This window comes from Ochotona curzoniae, unplaced genomic scaffold (genome assembly GCF_017591425.1).
Source record: "Ochotona curzoniae isolate NIBS_2020 unplaced genomic scaffold, NIBS_Ocur_1.0 scaffold_2587, whole genome shotgun sequence".
Lineage (NCBI taxonomy): Eukaryota > Metazoa > Chordata > Mammalia > Lagomorpha > Ochotonidae > Ochotona > Ochotona curzoniae.
In genome coordinates, this window is record NW_024467096.1 from 10,888,356 (window position 1) to 10,909,383 (window position 21,028).

General features: G+C 36.5%; 1 protein-coding gene across 1 annotated transcript; it reads right to left on the minus strand.

The window, feature by feature from the left end:
- Positions 1–1,444: 1,444 nt before the first annotated feature.
- CLDN16 (claudin 16) lies at positions 1,445–20,671 on the minus strand. Its single transcript, XM_041003015.1, is given in 5 exon segments — positions 1,445–1,578; positions 2,608–2,799; positions 7,261–7,425; positions 9,640–9,742; positions 20,348–20,671. Coding segments are annotated over 5 exon segments (918 nt in total).
- Positions 20,672–21,028: the final 357 nt, after the last annotated feature.

The window sequence follows — 21,028 nt, forward strand, 5'->3', positions numbered from 1 at the left end:
GCAACAAACATGTAACATATGGATAGAAAAAAAATAAAAATGTAAAAAAAGCAAGGTATAAAGCAGTACAAGTTTTTATGTACATGGATAATCAGTACACACAATCTACAATCTTGAAATGTTCAGCTGTCAATCAAACGGTTAATATTCATGAAGTAGATAACTCGATTTCTCTTAATCCTAAGATTAGACTAGAGTTTCTCCTAGGAATACTGCCAAAAGCACGAGTTATATTATCACAACATTAATATATTTGCTGGATTTTCATTATAGAACTTACACATTTTAAACTTGCAATACATCTTATGGGGTTTCAAAACTCATAACTTAGTTTCCTTGTTTTCAAATAACTGATTTCTAAGTCCATGGATAGGGCTTTAAAGTTTTGCATAGATCTTCTTATTTACATGAATTAAAGAATCACGTAATAATATTACATTTTAAAATGTTTTAAATTCTCTTATTATGAAATTCAAGGAGCTTACATTATTAACATGAATGAATTCCCTTGCATTTCTTGAATTTGTATATAATTCTGTCTTACGAAAAAATACATTCTTAGGAGCAAAACATTTTTTTTCCGTAGGAGTTTGAAGTTTTGTTACTTTTTCTCAAAATACATTTGTTAAATTCTGTGGTTATTTTGCTGGGTGTTAATGACCTTTTTGTAAATGGATTTCTGAGTTGTTGAATCTTAACTATGGTGCGTTCATGAATCGTATTTGGATGTTCAATCAATAAATGAGTAACTTCTTGGTTGAGGTATTTTGGTTCTAGTAACAAATGTGTGATATGTAGAACAAGCATGGGTAGTGTTGAAACAATACACAGAGCTTTTGAGTGTTAGTTTAGAATTTCCCTTAGACGTTCAGAGTATGTCAGACAGACTTCTTTTAACTGACTCTCACTAGTAACTCATGCATAAGTCTGTTACGTTCTCTGTTTTACCAGAATCAAGGCAATAATAGGCTTTGATATTCTCCTGTGAATTTGAAAGAAAAAAAAATTCTTTCTTAAAATTGTCAAATAATACATTCATTGGGAATACAAAAATTAATCTAAAGACATGGAGAAAGTTAAGAAGGTGTCAAAAGTTAAGGTATCAATTAGAAATTTGGTCTTTTTAAAAGAAGGTTGCTCAGATTTTGCTCAGCATTTTGCACTTGCAATTTTATGTTTAAATTGTTATGTCATCGTATACAAGAGCAACGTAGAAATCACCAGCAAATATTTCTACATGCTGGTAGCATTATTTTTTAAAAAAAGAAGTGTGTTAGAATTAGGGAGGAGGAGTAAAAATAAAGATAATAAAAAAATAGTAGTTAAGTGGCTAATTTGGTTGAATGTGAAATCTAAATTGCTTTGACTCAATTGAACTAATATTTCTATTGAACATGCTCATTGCTTAGTTTACAAATATCTACAGAGATTGACTATTGGCAATTTACACCCTTGTGTCTATAGCATACATTTTGGCAGTCTCTGTGCGAGGGGCTGCATATAACTTGGCTGCAGACACACCTGTGGCTGAATAGGGCTTCCTCATGGAATAAGGATAGTTTCTTTCAGATCCAACATCTGTTTGAGAGAAATGCAAAGATATATAATATAGACCATAGTAAACACCAGAGAATTAAAAAAAAAACTGAATATTCTTCTCCAAAAGAATTAACTTTATAAATATTCTTGGTAGAAAATAAGTGGAAAACAAAGAATAACCCATGAGGGAAACCTGAGGATTTCACATCAAAAGTCATGTTCAGATTTAATTCGGCCCAGTGACTTTCCCAACCCCCTATTTCTGTCTTTCTGATGAGGAGAGGGGTTGTCTTACTTCATCAGATGATATTTTTAGGAACTCAAAGTAAAATCCTAAATTGCTTTTTGAGGTTCTCTTTCTCTTAAATGATTTGGCGCATTTGTTTTTTAATATCTATCACGCATAATTGACACATAAGCGTTGTGTGTGTGTTTGTGATGCACCTTGTGATGTGTGTTTGCATGTATAGATTGTGCAGGCTCAATTAAAGATAAACATATCTACTTCCTGAAGTATTTATTTCCTTTTTGTGAACACTTTTGTGTCTTATGTTCAAAATGTTAAAAATATACAATATATTGTTTTTATCAAGACTTGTCCCAGTGTGCAACAGCCACTAGAATGTATTTGTAATACTCATTTATAATGTAATAACCTATTTATGAAGTTTTCCCTTTTCCCTACTCTGATAGGCATTATTTTAGATGTTTTATTTGTTTACAATAAATATTTGTCTCTCAGTTTACTCATCCATTTCATTCTAAATATAAATTTAGTTCATTGAGTGAAGTATATGTGTAGGAAAATGCATCAAAATAGCCATTGCATTTTTTGTATATTGGACATAGTTGTAAGTGTGTATTTTCTTTATCAAAACTGTGCCATTATTGGAGTAACAAGTGTTTGCCATTTACTGTAATTTAATTGTACTTTTAATTGTACTTTTGAAATATTGTGGTAATGTAGATCTTGTAAGAAACATTATTTTGGCCTGCTGAGATGGTTTCAGTGGATTGGAAAAGAAGAAAGTTGAGGGTAGGTAGTGTGTTATTGTAGATTGTTCTTACCTTGAAGGCGGTATAAGCAGCATGTGAGGACAGCTCCAGCCAAAAAGCAACCCAAGGACCCAGCCATTGCAAGCCAACAGGACCAACCAAATTTGTATTGGATGCCAAGAAATACATTGTGAAAAATCAGAGAAGAACGTTCCACATAAACATCAAGCGCATACCACAAAGAGCCAATGATTCCTGGGGCACCTGGAAGGGAAGAAGGAGGCTAGAGTAACTTGAGACAAAAATACAAGGATGTTGGCTTCCTATTCAATACGAACAGCACTTGGGGACAACTCAAAGACTGTACAATTCCTGCATCCCTTTTGTATAACTTGCGACTTATACAAATAATTCAGTGTCGATCAGTGAAAACCTAAAGTTAGCATTACAGTTTTCTTTATTTTTTTTTCTTTTCATTGCTGTTATGGCATGAAGGAAAATACTAAAAACAATTATAAAACAGTAAAACCAAATTTAACACAAATGATTGAGTGCATCATCTTTCAAAGTTGAAATTTCAGATTGCACCTGCCCATCATTAATGATGTTCTATCATTTCCTAGACCCATGATTAATTGTGCACCACTCAGTACCTGAATGGAAATTAGGCTTCTAACATTATTAATTTTAGTGTGTTGGGATAAAAAATAAGTAACGTAAAAATAGTCTTCATTTTGAAGTAAACCCTTATCTGCCAACACCACATTACATAACAATGGGCAAACAAATGATCCTCTTTTAATAAAGATTAATTTCTACACTTTAGACAGTGAATATTTATTTCATTTTTTTTTTTTTTGAGAAGAGTTAGAAAGGGAGAGAGAGAGAAGCAGAAGAAGCTAGAGGGATATCCTCAATACAATGGCCCCTCCACAAATGACTGCAATTGAGGAGCAGGGTAGGTCCGAAGCCAGAGACCTGCTGTGCTCACTAACACAGGTGTGGGGGCTTCAGCATCACCCTCAAAGGAGGACCACCAGGGAGCTAGATCAGAAGGAAAATGGGACTGCAACCAGCATCAATTTAGAATGCTGGTGCTGGGAGGCAGAGAAATACCATGTTAAAGACACTGATCTTTTCAACAAATGCTGTTGGCACCATTAGATAGTAGCCTGCAGAGCAAGAAGCAAAACCTCATCACACCTTATACAAAAATCAGCTCCAAATGAATCAAGCACCTAAATCTGCACCAAGAAGCAATCAAACTATTAAAGCAAAACTTCGAAAGCATTTTCCAAGATACAGGAATTGGGAAAAACTTCTTAGAAAAGCCACCACATGCACAGGTAATTAAACAAACAAAGAAAACAAGTGGGACTGCATCAAATTACAAAGCAAAGAAAATGGTTGTCAAAGCAAAGAAGCAAAAATGGAATGGGAGAAAGATCTTTGCACACCACACATCCAATAGGGGACCAACATCCAGCACATACAAAGAACCTCAGAAATTCAATGACAGCAAAAGAAACAACCTTGAGAAGAAAGTGCCAAAGGACAAAGTCCGAAGTACAAATTCCAATGGCTAATAGAAATATCAAAATAATCCTCAGACTTCCTAGCAAGAAGGAAAATACAAATGAAAATCACACTGCAGTTCCACCTGTCTCAAGGCCAGTGAGATTGGCCTATATTCAGAATTCTGTTAATAACACCTACCGGTGTGGATGTGGGGAGAGGGGTTCCCCCTTCACTGTTGGTGAGAGTGTAGGCTAGGACAACCAGTCTGGAAATCAGTATGGAGAGTGCTAGGAGCACTGAATATTGACCTGCCATAGTAGTCACAGTTTATTTGGTAAAACAAGAATGCTTATTTGAATCGACTGATTATAATTGACTAACTCATCAGGAGGCATTTACAATTTAGTAGCTGAAACTAAAGGATTACTGTAAACATCAGTGACATTTTAGCTAAAGCTCTCGTGTTCAAATCCCACTAGACAGATTAAAATATCACTTTCTAAAATTCATTATGCTGTATTGATGCTTGCAAGTGACAACTGATGCAAATAACTACTTTAAATGTTTCCTGCAGCGGGTTCCGGGGCAGACATTGTGGTATAAACGATGAAGTCTCAGCCTAGGACATCCACATCCCACAGGCATGACTGGTTCTGAGATCTGCTCTTGTTTCTGACCCTCCATGTCTGATGCACCCAGCGAGGCAGAAAGTGATGCCTCTGGGTCCTAACCACCCACTGTGAGACCCCCGACTGAATTCTGACTCCTGGCTTGGTTGTGTTCTCCTAATCTGGCTGCTTGGACATTTGGGGAGTGAATTTGGGAGGGTAGGTTAGTACAAACACTGTGAAGGTCAGTATGGAGAGTGCTAAGAGAACTGAGAATCCATCTGCCCTATGACCCAGCTATCCCACTTCCTGGGAATATACCGAAAGGAACTGAAGTCTGCATATGAGAAAAGCATCCATAATCCCAAATTTACAGCTCACAATCTTTTTCCTTTCTTCAGTGACACATGGGTCATTCATCAGCATGTTTTTAAACTTCATGTCATAAATTTTCTATTTTGCTTCTATCTGTTGATTTTCTTTTATGACTTTGCATTTAAAGAGATATATAGTAACTGTAATACAAATAAAATATCCAGATGTGAAGTATGCATCTCTACTTCCAAATCAAAGATGGATTTCCAATGAAACTGTTCGATATATATTGACAATAGGAAGCTGCATTCTCTGCCATTGTCCATACCTACATCATCAGGACACACTTATACAGCAGAATGATGGACTGGAGTTATGAGTGGTTGTTAAGTACTATACTGTTGTAATGATATAGAGGATGTCGGGGGTTGGGGATTTGGGATGTATGCTTGGGAAAGGAGGAAAGGGAAGTCCCAGAACCTATGGAACTGTATCATCAAATAGTCAAATAAAAATTTTTATAAATTAGGTTTCAGAAGCTTCCACTATTTTTAATCTAAGGTGTAAAATATTTTATTGCATTGCATACTACCTGCTTAATTCTAGAAGTACTAAATAATCAACATACACCCTACATCAAAGTATAAATTGCTGATATTATCTCCTAGAGCTTTAGTTGTAAAGTCTCATTTTGAACCTTATAAACAGAAATTGATTTTAAAAGACACATTTTTATGCCACTAATTCTGAATCATGTTCCAAAATGTTTGGTCAGGCATGGCCATTTATTTGATCATCTTCACTAATTCCCTAAATTCTCTTCAAACACTTGCCTTTCTTTAAATTTTATTTTGCTGTTTTATTAAAAAATAAGGCATATAATGATGTTACAAGCAGCATTCTTGAGTTAAAGCTGTATAGTATTATACAATGTTTAAATTTCCTTGATACATGCTCTAGTTTTGTTGTATCAGGAGGTTAAAATATTTCTTTTAAAGATTTTTTTTTTTATTGGAAAGGCGGATATACAGAGAGGAGAGACAGAGGAAGATCCTCTGTCCAATGGTTCACTCCCCAAGTGGCCACAACGGCTGGTGCTGAGCCAATCCGAAGCCAGGAGCCTCCTCTGGGTCTCCCACGTGGGTGCAGGGTGCCAAAGTCCTTTCCCAGGCCACAGGCTGGGATCTGGATGGGAAGTGGGGCTCTGGGGTTAGAACCGGTGCCCATATGGGATCCTGGCGCATTCACAATGAGGACCTTAACTGCTACGCTATCGTGTCGGGACCAAGAAGGTTAAAATATTAAAAGAGATGTTTTGAGAAGTAAGAATTGTTAAGAAATTGACTTTAATTTAAGCTGAAGATAAGGTCCTTAAGCCAGCTTTACTGGGTATTAAGAGGTAAAACCGTTATGTCGTGATAGAGGAAAATTAAGTTTTGAAGTTGAAGAAATATAAGAATTAAATAGTTTATTAATAAATCACATACAATTTTGCTTTATTAATTATGCTTGATTTATTCATCTTCAGAACACCATTTTTAATCGGTTTCTTCAAACCAGATAATTATGTAATCTGCTTATTATTATGTTAATACAATGGTCAAAGGAGATTGTACTTAATAAATGTCTGACACAGAATCTGATACATTTTATCTCATTGCTAAAACATAATCAGTAGAGGTGAATAAAGGTGGCAGGTTGAGGTTTATTTTTTCATCTAACTCCAGGTATAATCACAAATTTTTTTTAAAAAATTTCTAAACACTATATCATTTTTTAAATAATTAAAAATGTAATGAAAACTATTATATATCTTACCTGGCATGTTAACCTAAGATTAATTATTTGACATTAAAGCTAGGTATGGCTGATCAATGTGTTTTTAAAAAATAAATTTGTTTTTTTGAAAAAACAGAGCTACAGAAAGACGATGAGAGATGAGAAGGTGGTCTTTCATCTGCTGGCTCTCTCCCCAGATGTTCACAATGGCCTGCCTGCCAGAAGCTTCAACCAGGCCCTCAACGCATTTGTAGGATTCCTGCTTTTTCCAAGCCATTAGCAGGGCATTGGGACAGAAGTAGAGCAGCTGGAACAGCAGAACCCAGATGCAATACACACATTGTTGGGCACGGCTTTACCCAGTCCACCAACATGGCATTCCCCGATAGAATAAAAGCCAACTACACACGATCTTAAAACAAACTGTATCAGAACAGCATTCTTCACCTTCACCTCAAGTTCCTAGATGGCTTTCTCAACTGTAATTGCTAGTCCAGGTCAGTACCTGCTATTAGCATCATGGTTCCTGCAACAAAGCATATGCGAACTTTAATGTACGGTTCATCGGGGAGGAATTTTATGCAGTCAAGTCCGAGGAGCAGGCTGATGAATCCAAATCCAGCTAGAATATCTGCGATAATCATCAGAGCTCGAGTTGCCACCAGCTTCACTGGAAGACCAGGACATGTGGTTACAGCAGAGTCAGAGGAAGGAAACATAACTTTGAGAGGCATATCAGAAACCAGACAAACTGTATATTTCAATACAGGTGCACAAATAGAAGTCAGATAGTACTTTTGCATGAACTTGGAAAAGAGAATCCTTAATTTTTTCATAAATATAAAATATAACATCACATTATTATTTAAGCATACATTTTTAGTCAGTTTTTCCAGCTCATAGCAGAAAGTACTTTAATAAGTACTGGGGAGCTAAATAAATGTGTTCATTTTTCCTCATGTTCTGGAAAAACATGGCTCACTTGTATTACAGTGCAAGGCTGAGCTGACAGATTGACTATTATGTAGAAATTACCCAATAACTATCAAATGAATAAATGATTTCTACAGTTGCAATTTTGTCCTGCAAAGACATAAGATCTAGTTAAAATTTGATCCAGGGAAGCAGGATAGAACATATTTTAAACCTTTTAATTCACATTTCTCGCAGCCATCAGCAATCCTTTAGAAGAATTCACTTCCGGTATCTGTAGCCTACTAACCCTAGAAGACAGGCCATGCCTTCCTTTAACATTTCAGATTGTGGTCTTTCCTAGACAACGTTCCCTACTAAAATTTGCATTTTGCATTGTCAAATTAGCATATTTTAATGCTACAGCTCCACAAGAATACATAGTAGAAGGTCCAGGAAAGAGAAGAGCAGGTATGTATTTGAGGGGTTCTAGCATTATATTCTGCCATTTGGTTATCTTCTGCGGTCAAAGTGGACATTATACTGGTTTAAAAATAGGCACATTTTCTCACAAATGCAGGGCAGATACCTGAAGTTAAAGTAATTATTGTGATATCTGATTGTGGGTGACAGTAATACTATTTATTCCAATCATAGCACCATAATTATATTTGATTTTTATGGTGATCCAGGGTATTCTTGAATAGTAAATAATTTTTCAATAGCTAAGGTAACCTTAGGGCTTACTTGTTAATAAATGGATTGTTTGCAGAAATACAGACAATTTCATTCAAATTTTTAAAGTTTGATTTTTCTGAAGAATTCAATACTAAAATTAGTTTCTGCTAATGAATGAGCTAATATGCTATAAATACGATGATCTTAACTATGTGAATGAGCTCATATTTATTCTTCTATAGTACATATAAAGCAAAGGCTTTCTGGATTGCATTTTGAGATGTTCCAGCAATGCAACTGCGAAACAGCAGCTGCTCTCTGTCAGTGCTTTTCTTGCACTGCAATAGCTGTCTGGATGAACAGTCACACTCCAAGGGTCTACCTTTCATCGATCTTGAGAAAAGAAGTCGTCACGTGCTTCCATTACTCATCTGCATTGAAAGAGATGAGAACCACTTTGGTCTAATAACAAGACCAGGATTTCTTGGCACAGTTCGATGTTTGAGAAAAATAGGAATACGTGTTACGGAGAAAGATTGAAGCAACCAAAGGATTGCTTTTTTTTTTTTTAATCTTAAGAAATATCCTTATTCATAACATCGGCCTTGCTAACACCTAAATGTAACTTAAACCTGACAGTGAGGAAGATGAAGGATACAGCTTTAATATTGCCAATGAAATGTCCTCTGTGTAGCTTTGTAAAAAATTATTCGCCTATCATCAAGAGTCCCTCTCCACCTCTCTCTTTCCTAGAAACACTCATTTGAAGTAACTGTAAACCTTTTCCATTTCATCCAAGTCTCAGGATGCAGCCATTTGTAAAAACACTTTTCATTTAGCATTTCTGATCTAGTGATTACAACACAATGCCCCACATAAGTCACTTCAGTTCAAACAGCATTTCCTCCAATGGTTTACTATGAACAGGGACTATATCTCCACCTTGGGGGTACCCATGGTGAATGACATAGCATTTTTAACCTCAACAAATTCACAAATGTTTGAAAAAAATATAAGATATGCCAAATAGATTGCAAATGCTATTTCAGAAAATAACTCAATTACTAATTGAAAGATATTAATACATATAGGATCTTTTTAAAGACTTATTTATTTGGAAAGTCCGATATACACAGAGGAGGAGAGACAGAGGAAGATCGTCCATCTATCAGATAGCACATTAATACAATGCCATAGAAAACAAGCAGAAAAGGAACGAAGATTTCGGTTCAGTTCTATTGAGGTTGTTCCGGTCTTCCCCCTTGAAAAGCAGGGAGAGCCGAGGCATACATACAGGGATGCTCTGCATATATAGAGTCGTACTCATCACAGGTGCGAATCCCATCAAAGGCGTTGGTGACACACTCCCACCAGAGGCCTCGACATTGTGTGCTCACCTGGAGGTTGGAGAAGACAGCAGATGAAACGACTTGTGCAGACACACTTCAGTTCCAGTGATCAAAGGGGACACCCTGCAGTTGTGTTTGATAATAAAGTACAAGCATGACCAGAATTTCATTTATAGCAACAAAATGTATTTTAGCATATTTTCCCAAAGCTCTGAGAAGTAAAGACCTTCTAAGCAAGAAATAAATCCACTTCCTGAGGGGAGCATTAATAGAGGAGGCAGAAAGAAGTCCAGGGTGGAAGGGATAAGATCAGAACTATAAATATTCAAATAGCTATTATTGGTTCTATGTTTAACCTGAAGACAATCCATTTCACTTCCCATGCTGACATTTACTCAGAAAAAATCTTTATAACAGTGGTTGATAATTGTTAACATTTTAAATCTATTGGGAAGTATATTAATTTGTCTGCATCATGAATACTACATCCCATAAAGAAATGTGTAATTTTATAGAAGGCTCACAAATATAAAAACATTAGCCAAGAAAGCCAACAAGTAAAAACACACTAATAACTGAGGTATAATATTGCATCTCACATATTTTCCTTCCCTGTTTCATTGACACATTACAAATGTTTTTGCTGTTATACAGATGTTAAAAAAATTCCAAACATGAATTTAATATAGGCTTGACCTCTAGGAATCATTTTTACCTGGAAATGATGATTACTAAGAGTTAAAAACGATCAGTGCCTTGAACTTTCCCACACTTAATCCATAAAATGCAAGTAATAATATATTTCTTAAGTTGCAAACATGCCAACAGCAAACAGCTTCAAGTGCTCTTGACAGAGCTCATGCATATGGAACACAGCTTTTTCAGACTGATTACAGATTCACATTACCTAGGAAATCCGGCAATACTTTAGTAAAGTTTAACTAAGAAATATTTGGGAAAAGGAAAATTTCAGTATTTTTCCCAAGGAGGAATAATATAGCTGAGAAAGAGTTATAGAAAATGGAAAGGGAATTGCGAAACAAGGTATCAAATTTGGCTTAGAGTAGACATCAAGATGGACACATTTTTGCATAAGAAAACAACGCCAAGGAAAACATCCGTGATGAAACTCTGCCCGTGCCCTGCTTTTCAGTGCTGGTTTGTGCCAGGGGGAGTGCCACTGCTGCCTGAAACCCCATTACTCAATGTGAAACCGCTCTTCCTATGAAATTGGGTGGGCCTTCTCCCTTAAATCCCTCCTTTAAACATGAAGAAAACAATATGGAAAAAATAATAGTCTTACCCACTTTCCTGTAGCCCTTGAACCTTTTTACCCTTATTAACTATGTAAAGATTGTCGAAATATTTAAAAAAATAAAAATTAAAAAAAAATACATTGAACTGGTAATAGTCAATGAATAAATGCTGAATAGATACTATAAAATAGGTAATATCTAAGCTTATCATTTCATGTATCCTTAAAAATATTGTGAGGTATTATTATTCATTTTACAAATAAATAAGGCAAATGGAAAGTAAACAATAACTGCAAGAGAGTAGTCTTACGATATGGAGACATTGGGATTTAATCACACAGGTCTCTGTGCTATTAAATCTTACAATGTACTTCAAGTCCATTTTCAAAACAAGTCAAATCTGTTTCAGACCAAAGGACTACAGAATTGGATGTTGGAAGGTCATTTTGGCTGATGTGAACTCTAGCTTGAATCTCATTCCTAGACTGTTATTCAAAAAGGCACTCTTTCCCCTGCTTTTCTTATAGTTAAATCTGCAAGCAATGTTCTGAACTTTTCAGAAAATTAGCTGAGTAAAGCCAGATAAAATGGAAGCAGGTCTTTCTTATGAAGTCTAAGCCATTAGTTCTTAAAGAAAAATGAGAGTTAAGATTTTTGCATGCATATATGTTAAACATAAATTGACACAAGTATTAACTATGTTGGACATGGGGAAAAATCTTGTTTCTGAACCTCAGATCCTTATCTGTATGAAGGAGGTAAAGTGGGAGCTGAATTACATATATCAAAAATAACAAATATAGGGCCGAGCATGGTGGCCTAGCGGCTAAAGTCCTTGCATGCCGGGATCCCGTATGGGCGCCTGTTCTAATCCCAGCGGCCCTGCTTCCCATTCAGCTGCCTGCTTGTGGCCTGGGAAAGTAGCTGAGGACAGGCCCAACCAGCACCAGCATGGGAGACCCAGAAGAGGCTCCTGGCTCCTGGCTTCGGGTTGGCACAGTTCCATCTCTTGTACTTTGGGAGTGAATCGTCAGACAGAATATCTCTCTGTCTCTCCTAATCTCTGTGTATCTGACTTTGAAATTAAAAAAAAAAAATTTTCAAAAAATAGTAAATATATATGATATAAATGGTTTTCTAAACGAATGGAAATGGTAGTATAGTGCTCAAACATTATAATGACCTAAAAAATACTTGTATCAGATTTCATTAACTAAATAGTTGAGGGGCTGGCACTGTTGTAGACCTGACTAATTCACCATCTGCGGTGCCAGAATCCCTATAGATGTTGATTCAAAATCTGGTTGCTCCACTTCTGATCCAGCTCCTCACTGATACAGTGGGAATGTAGAAGAAGATGGTCCAAGTTTTGGGCCCCTTCCCCCATGTGGGAGACCAGACAGAAGCTCCTATCTCCTGCCTTTGGCCTGGCTCTACATTGATCATTGCAACCCTTTGGGGTGTGAACCAGTAGCTGGACAAGTTCTCTCTCTCTCTTTCCCCACGCCCCATCCTGCCTTTGAAATGTACAATTGGAGACAATGTAGATTGGTGCCTCTAAAAACATGCTTGCCTGTGAGCATGACTCTGTTGGTAACAGGGTCTTCGCAGTTATGATTAGGAATCTTCAGATGACGATATCAGCTCGGATTATCCGGATGAGCTGGGATTTAATGTCAGCCATCCATATAAGAACAACACAAAGGAGAGAGACATGCACAGAGGAGGCAATGCGACCACAGAGGTGAGGAGTGTCCTGGTGCGGCACCAGGGTAGGGGTGAGGAACACAGCTTCCTCTAGACCTGCCAGAGGCAGTTCATCCTTGCCAACCACAAAATCTCAGATTTCTGGTCTCTGGAATTGCAAGAAACAATTTTTTTTTTTTGTTAAGCCCCTGGATTTTGACTTTTATTACAACAGCCCTCAATATCCGAGTACAGATAGATCTCATTGAACTACAGCAAAGCAGAGAAGGCCTTGTAATAGCCTTCTGCCCTCCATCTCTCCATTAATAGAAGCACGTTGGTCCAGTTCAGTGCAAGCTGAGCTAGGAATGTGGATCTAAGGCTGCTGCATCAAAATCAGGAAGTGACTGTTCACAGTTTGCTGCATTTTAAGTCATCCACTGGGAAAAAACAAGCTAACTAACCTACCACAGTCTTTTCAAATATACATGAAATTATTTAGAAAGTGGTCTGAGATTACCTGCCAAAATTTATTTTCACTATTAAGAGTATTTCTGGCTTTCCAAAATAATCTAGTAGTAGTGGCAATTTCAAGGCCATTGATCATTTACCTCCAAAGGCCATATTTAGAAAAGCAATGAGCTCATTAGCAGAAACAAGGAATCCAATTTCATTAGGTATTAATGCTCGAGGGCATACTATTATATTGTTCAATATTCACATCCAGTTAAGGTATGTGAAAATACGGGCTGTAATTAACTAAACTTCTGTGTTAATACAGCACTTATGGGCGACACCTTAAAGGTGCCATTGTGCACAACAGCAACAACAACAACAAGGTGAAAATAGCTTATATACTCATCATATTTATGAAAGACTTTCTTGATATAATAAATAGTCTCCATCTTCTTACCTCTCTGCTAAAACAGGGCTTGTTAGAAACTCCTTAAAAGTCAACAAAATGTTAAGTTCTTGAAAGTTTTAAGAAAAGACACTTAAAAACAAATTATGCTTAAAATACTATAGTTAACATTCCTGAAATGTGGAAAACAGAAAAACAGGAAGTTGAAGTGGAGCAGCTGAGACTCAAATTGACACTCATATGGGATGCCATTATATTCACAACATCAAAGCCTAAAATTTGATTTTGGTCATGTGGCATTTTTACAGTGTCATGGTCTAGAAGAACTTAACACTAGCCTTAACAAAGATGAAGAAAGAATAAAATAATTGCAATAGCTACCTTTTTACTACCTCTATGTTCCATATTTATAAAATCTGAATGAATGTTGTGAATTTGTCTACTAAAATAAATTTGTTCTTACTTTATGTTGTTATTTGCTATGGAATAAAATTATAAATAATAAAATATGTTATGCAAATGCAATGTATAAGCTATAGCAATTGTGGTCTTCATAATTATACGACCAATTTATTTCTTCAAAATCTCATTTCAATTTTAATATTTCTTATTTAATTTGTTTAAATTACATATGTTAGAATCATCTTTCTTTTGAAAGCATTTTATCACAACTTTGCCATTATTACTGGACAGTGAAAAAATAACAATTCACTAAACTGTGAATACTTAACAAAATATTATTAAATTTTCCACTTCACCCCTTTTTTCCACTTCTGTAATTCTTAAAAGAGTAGGAGGCACAGTTTTTTCACATTCTTTTAGACTAGAATACATTCTTTGCAAACCTATTTAGACATTGTAGGGATATTACATTTTATTCCAATCTTATTAAACATTGAGAAAAATATATGTGTTAAGTTTTTAATCATAGCAAGATAAAAGTTCTTGTTAAAAAAAAGTACCTACAAGTATCTTTTCATTTAGAGCTCAATGTGAGATTTCCAAAGATCATTTCTTATTATATTTAATCTTTATGCATTTTCTCAACAAGTAGCCAAGTATCCAATCAGTGTTCCATCAATTCATGTGAACAGAGGTATCCTGACTTCCTATGATTTGATTGCCTTTACAAGGTGCTGCAGAAAACCAGGAGATTAATAGAAAAATATCTATAGCCTCAAGCATCTGCAGAAAGAATTTGAAATCAACTGAAAAGTAAAACTGGCATAAAAATAATCATGGTGAATGTAAGATATAATCATTTACAATGAATTTTATTTCTGAAAGAATTGTAGCATCATTAATGCAAATTGAATTGCCAGGAGAGAATATGATTATGGGATGAAATAAATTCACATGTGAGCAATCTTTCTTAGATGTAATAAAAGTGTGATCATAGTGGTGTTTGGTGCAGAGCAGATTATCAGCAAATAATTAACAAAAACTGAAAATGGAAGTATCTTTTGAAAACCACTTTTTCCTTCTGATAACTGAACACTCCAACACTCTGTGGAGGAATTATTTTTTTCTATTTCAACATGTAAAACCAAGAGTTGCATTGTCTTGTAGTCAACATGGAAATAATGTAGGAAGTTCACAGTTTGCTTTCCTTGGTAAAAGCTGACATTCATAGATACGTTTTACTATTTGATTCTATTGTCTACACCTTTTCCTTTGTCAAAGGGGAAACAGACATAAGTATATAAATGAACAAAGAGAGCTCAGAGAAGTAAACATTTTTTTTAAAAAATCAATAACAAAAATAATAACAGAATGAGCCTTCATATCTATCTGTTCAGTGAATATGATACAAAATGGCATCTCCTCCTCCAGAACAAAAACACAATAATGGACTGCAAATAGACAATAATATATCAAACATTTATTGGCTGATTTGTATTTGCCTGGGGCTGTGGCAAATGCTTTAGATACACAAGCTCATTTAATCCTTACAAGAAGCTTCTGAGGGGTGTGTCATTATTCTCTCTTTACAGAACAGAAAACACAGTTTATGGCATTTTAAATGACTGTTTAAATTTAGACAGCTACTATCTGACAAGGTGAGATGTAATTTCAGGTCCCTTGGATGATTCATCTAACCTGTATACTTTGCCACCATAAAGGATTTTTTTGTCTGCTTCCAGATGTTTAATAAACTAAACCAGAAGAGGGGACGAGGAATGATGGGATGAAAAATGTAGTTCCTTAAGAATAAACTAGTTTTTCTCTATTTAATCTCTAAGTTTATATTTGTACCACGCCCACAATTGCCTCTGTTTAGTATAGTAGATTTGTCTTGATCTCTCTCTACCACTGTCTTTACCAAATGCAGTCAATTATCAGTCTTCCAAATTCCAGTTCTTGAGAGTTTTCTCATATCTCGACATATTTCTCTTTGAAAGCCATCCCCCTTGTTCAGACCGTTTTTGTTTCTCCCACCATCTTTACCACACGTGACAAAAGTCTCTGAATTACTTTTCCAAGGTTCATTTTACTCTTTCCACCGATTCCCCATCAGTAGCAGCCAAGATGACCGGCCTCTAAAATGCACATATATGTTTGTTTATTGTGAGGCACACCAACTCTACACACTGCATGAAATGCAAAACTTTTGATGACTTAACGCTGTATGGTCTTTGCATTGAAATCTTACCACACTGAAATATGTAAAATGCCACCAAGCTTCACTGTGTCTAGTTCCCTCTGTGCACCATTTCCTCATTGAAGCAGTGGCTCATTCACCTGTTTTTCAAATTCTCACAATGGCATATCTTCTTTTTTTTTCTTTTTTTTTTAAAGATTTATTTTTATTATTATTATTTTTTTATTGGAAAGGTGGATATACAGAGAGGAGAGACAGAGAGGAAGATCTTCCATCTGATGATTCACTCCCCAAGTGAGCGCAACGGGGCCGATACTATGCCGATCCGAAACCAGGAGCCTCTTCCGGGTCTCCCATGTGGGTGCAGGGTCCCAAAGCTTTGGGCCGTCCTCGACTGCTTTCCCAGGCCACAGGCAGGGAGCTGGAAGGGAAGCGGGGCTGCCGGGATTAGAACCGGCGCCCATATGGGATCCTGGGCATGCAAGGCGAGGACCTTAACCACTTGTGCCACCGCGCCGGGCCCAATGGCATATCTTCTTATGAGTAGATTTCCAAAATTAGTTGATAGCAAGTGACCTGTCCAACTAGATAACTTGCTGTCAGAGCACTAGGCACATCAACTGTCAATTTACATGTCCGTGAACACATTGCACTGAAGCAATGTAAGGAAGGTTCAGTTACTATTTTTCATTCAATTGTGTGTACTGTAGTTTCAAGTGTACAGCATTTCTTAGAAAATATTGATGAAATAGAGGATGTAGAAAGTAATGAGAGGAAGGAGGGATACATAAGTAGGGATAAATAGAGAAATGATACAAGACTAAAGTGTAAATGGAAGAAGAGAGAAAGAAGTATAAAAAGGGGGAAGAGTGGTAAGAAAAAAAGAGAAAGGAGGAAGAAGAAGAAAAAAGAAGAAAGAAAGAAAAAGGAAAAAGTAAATATAAGAAAAGTAGGTGGAAGAAAGAATGCATAAAATTAGAGGGGAAAAAAAGTAAAATATTTGCAGTAACACCTCAGTGACATTTCTGGGCGATGTCTGAGACATCCCTGATCCCTCAGTGACTGAATATCTCTCTGAGTTCCCAACACAGTCAAAGCATCCCAGTATTAAACAAAGTTAAGAATGACAAGGACCAGGCCCAGCGCGATGGCGCAAGTGGTTAAGGTCCTCGCCTTGCACGCCCAGGTTCCCATATGGGTTCTAATCCCGGCGGCCCCGCTTCCCTTCCAGCTCCCTGCCTGTGGCCCGGGAAAGCAGTCGAGGACGGCCCAAACCTTTGGGACCCTGCACCCGCGTGGGAGACCTGGAAGAGGCTCCTGGCTCCGGATCGGCATAGTATCGGCCCGTTGCGCTCACTTGGGGAGTGAATCATCAGATGGAAGATCTTCCTCTCTGTCTCTCCTCTCTGTATATCTGCCTTTCCAATAAACAAAATAATAAAAATAAATCTTTAAAAAAAAAATCTTAAAAAAAAAAAAGAGAACGACAAGGACCATAGAAATAAACGGGTCCAGCTTTATGTTTAAACTGAGGAAGTCCAGTCTAAGACAAGGACGTGGCTTATCAGCAGAAGAAAACTAATGTGGCTCCAGATGTGAAACTAGCTTGAAAACTTGAACATGTAAATTTTCTTCACCACATCAGTCTCCCAGAGACACAATGGAATCAATGATGATAGGAACATGTGGGTAATGTAGGGCTTTAGGTCACCGATTAAGGGCTGTGTCTACTGCAGGTTGCTTCCATGATTTATTACTTATTAATATTTTACTTAATACAAAACTTTGCTTGTCATGATAGAAATGCTGCAGTAGACAAAAGAACATTTGATCGGCTCTGACTCTCAGTTTGTAGTCTCAGATCCTGGCTCTCCATTTCTATGTCAGAAATGAATCCTCTCATCCGGAAGTCCACCCTGTATTGTTCACCTTTGGGAGCACTATACATTCTGCCAAGACTTTTCTCAAACCTCTTTTGTTCTGTGAGTCCTGCTTCAATGTTCCTAATAGGAAGGATCATATTGTCTACTCTGTTCAAGTGTTGGTTCACATTTTTCTGAAAATCGTTTTATATTTATTTTATGGTTACATTTATCTGCCTTTTTCTAAGCTAAGTGTACACCCATAAAAGGCAATATCCATTCTTGTTTTATGTTTACTTTTCATAGCAGTATTAGCATCATACATTTATATGGCATATTTTTTATATGTTGAAATGAAAAACATACCCACTTTCCTACTCTCGTACTTGTCCATCTTAAAATACTAACTAACTGATAAATTCACTATACCCTTTATTTAAATTATATGTATATATACATATATATATATTCTTTTTACTTAACACTTGCATTGATTTGTGTTCAGCAATTGTTTGCAAGGAGCTTTAAATATTGACTAAGGAGATACATAACGGGGGGGGGGAGCTGTTTGAATTTGTGGATAATAACATGACATAATATTGGTCAGTTGGAAGAGGAGCTATATAGACCAGTTCTAAAAGTATATTGAAAAATAAAGGTCTTGAAAAATAAGGTATCCTAACAAATAGGCATATCTGAAAATTTATATTATTAAAACATTTCAAGTTGGGGAAATGAGAAAGAAGCTAAGAAATATTCACTAACTATTATTCAAAATTAGCAGCAATAATTGCTTGAAGTGAATAAACTGAAATTTTCTAGTCATTTTAACTAAATTTGTTCTCGTACAAGCAGATGGCAAATTGGCTTGATGTACTGAGGGGGAAGCAGGAAGGAATTTCAAATGCCTTGATGCAGAAGCTTTCTCAGAGAAGTTTGACCCTTTCCAAACTCTGTTTCTTATCAATTGAAGTAATTATATCAGCTTCAGAATAAAGATTTTTAAATTGTTACAGAAAATATCCTAACAATGCCTCTACATAGTTTTACAAAATTTTAACACCTTTAAAGTATGATTTTAAGTATGTTTAAGTCAAACATTTTTCTTTATTAATTGCCTACTCTTAACAGTCTGGATAATGGCAAGTTAATGGCAGCAGAACATTTTATCTGCGCTTTCTCCTGAATTTTGTACAAAGGTCATGATTTTATTCATTCCTTGTATGCATAACCAGGTAGAATGCATTAGTGGACTCACTTTAAAGCAGACATTTGTTGCAATACTTCAAGCCTATCACAAATTTCAGAAATATAATTGTTGATTGTTGGAGAGGTTTTTATAACTCCTCTGAAATGTCATGCAGAAGAAAGAGGAAGATTAAAAGTAAGATAAAATTAGCAGTAAGAATTATATACAATAAAATAATTACTTGCCTTTTGTACTTCCCACTTGAAAGTAATGAATAAAATTATAAGAAAAATGTATATACTTGCTCTCAAGTATCTTTTGTAGACCTCATAGAGGTGACATTATAACATTTGTTGCAGCAAATTGTTTCTTTCAGGAACACCAAGAAGCAAACTGTGTTACCATATAGCCTGTGCTTGGGTTCCTTTTAAATGCTTCTTCTCTTACCTGCGCTTTCTGAAACCTTAGTAACCAACAGCAGATTCTGGAGATTCTCTTTTTTTAACTCAGTTCTACTTGTGTTAGAATCCTACGGCCTCAGGAAATGATTTTGAGTTTCTAAACTACTTGCTTCGTAGCTGTGACTGTGAGGAAAACAAAATGTGTAGATACTTATTTGTTTCTGCAATACAAATGAGTTCTCAAGAGTAGCTTATTTGTTACAGAGGACTTCTTAAATCTCTGTGTGTCTTGTGTATCAGGATTCAATGGAAGACACCTTCTCCCTCGGTATGCATTCCATTTGGGATTTCATGAAAATGTATTTCCATTGCATACCAGTTTTTATATACCTTGAGTTTAATTATTGAATTCTTAGAACATTATTTATTTTTAGGAAGATGTATCATACTACCATCAATGAGATCACTAATATAAAAATATCTGTTTTTTTTTTAAAAAAAAAGGTGTTCCTGCATTGTTGCTGAGTGTCGTAAAGCAGCAATGTGAGAAGTTAATTTCTAGTATTCAACAGCAGAAATGACATAATCACACTCCTCTGAAGTTATCCCTATCTGCAAAATAGGACATCTACACAGTCTATCTCATAGGTACAGTCAGTTGTTGCCTTGCTATTTACTACCCATGTTGGCTTTCTTTGCTATCTGATAGCAAAGGAATGTGTCGGAGATTGAGTGTGGCAGTGAAGCTTAAAAGAGAATGAAGACTTGGAAAGAAAAAAAAAATGTGGTTCTTACCTCCAAGGAATCATCAGCATTCACCATCCAACAGTCTGTCCAGGTGGCCGTAATCAAAAACCCAGTGGAGAAAAAGGCCAGAAAACAGGCAAGGTACTGAAGGTAATCTCTCATGGCGGCTGGCAGCCTGCTGCCAAGGAATCCATGGGCATAAGTCAGCCCCTGACCCACTTCAGGAGCTGGAATGCTGTCAGTTTTCTGCTTCTGGTACTCTGGGAGGAGGGCATCTGACCTTTTGCTTTCCATAACTCCTCACTGCAGGTGTCTTAAGTTGTAATAATAGTACAAACAGGCTGAAACTGACAGAAGGGTTCTAGACGTCATTATCCGAAGCAACTGGCCGCTAGTCAGAAGCCAGTTCCGTGGCTGAACTACCTAGGTTCTAGGTATGGGAGAGAAGGAGGGCTGGGAAGTCTTCCTCTCAGATTACGGACTGGCAGCAGATGATGGTCACCGGCAGCACATACCGCTGCTAAGATGGAGCAGAGAAGGTGGGTCCTAATTTATGTCAGAACCTGGAAACTAATGTTTCTCAGGCCCTCCGGGGAAGGTGAGGTATTCTCCTCCCCCCTCAGAAAGCTACATGGTTGACTGAGCAGTACTTTATTGTTAAGACTATTTTAATATTCACTGACTACCATAGGCAGACAAGCCACTAGTGAAACTATGCTAAGAGCTTGC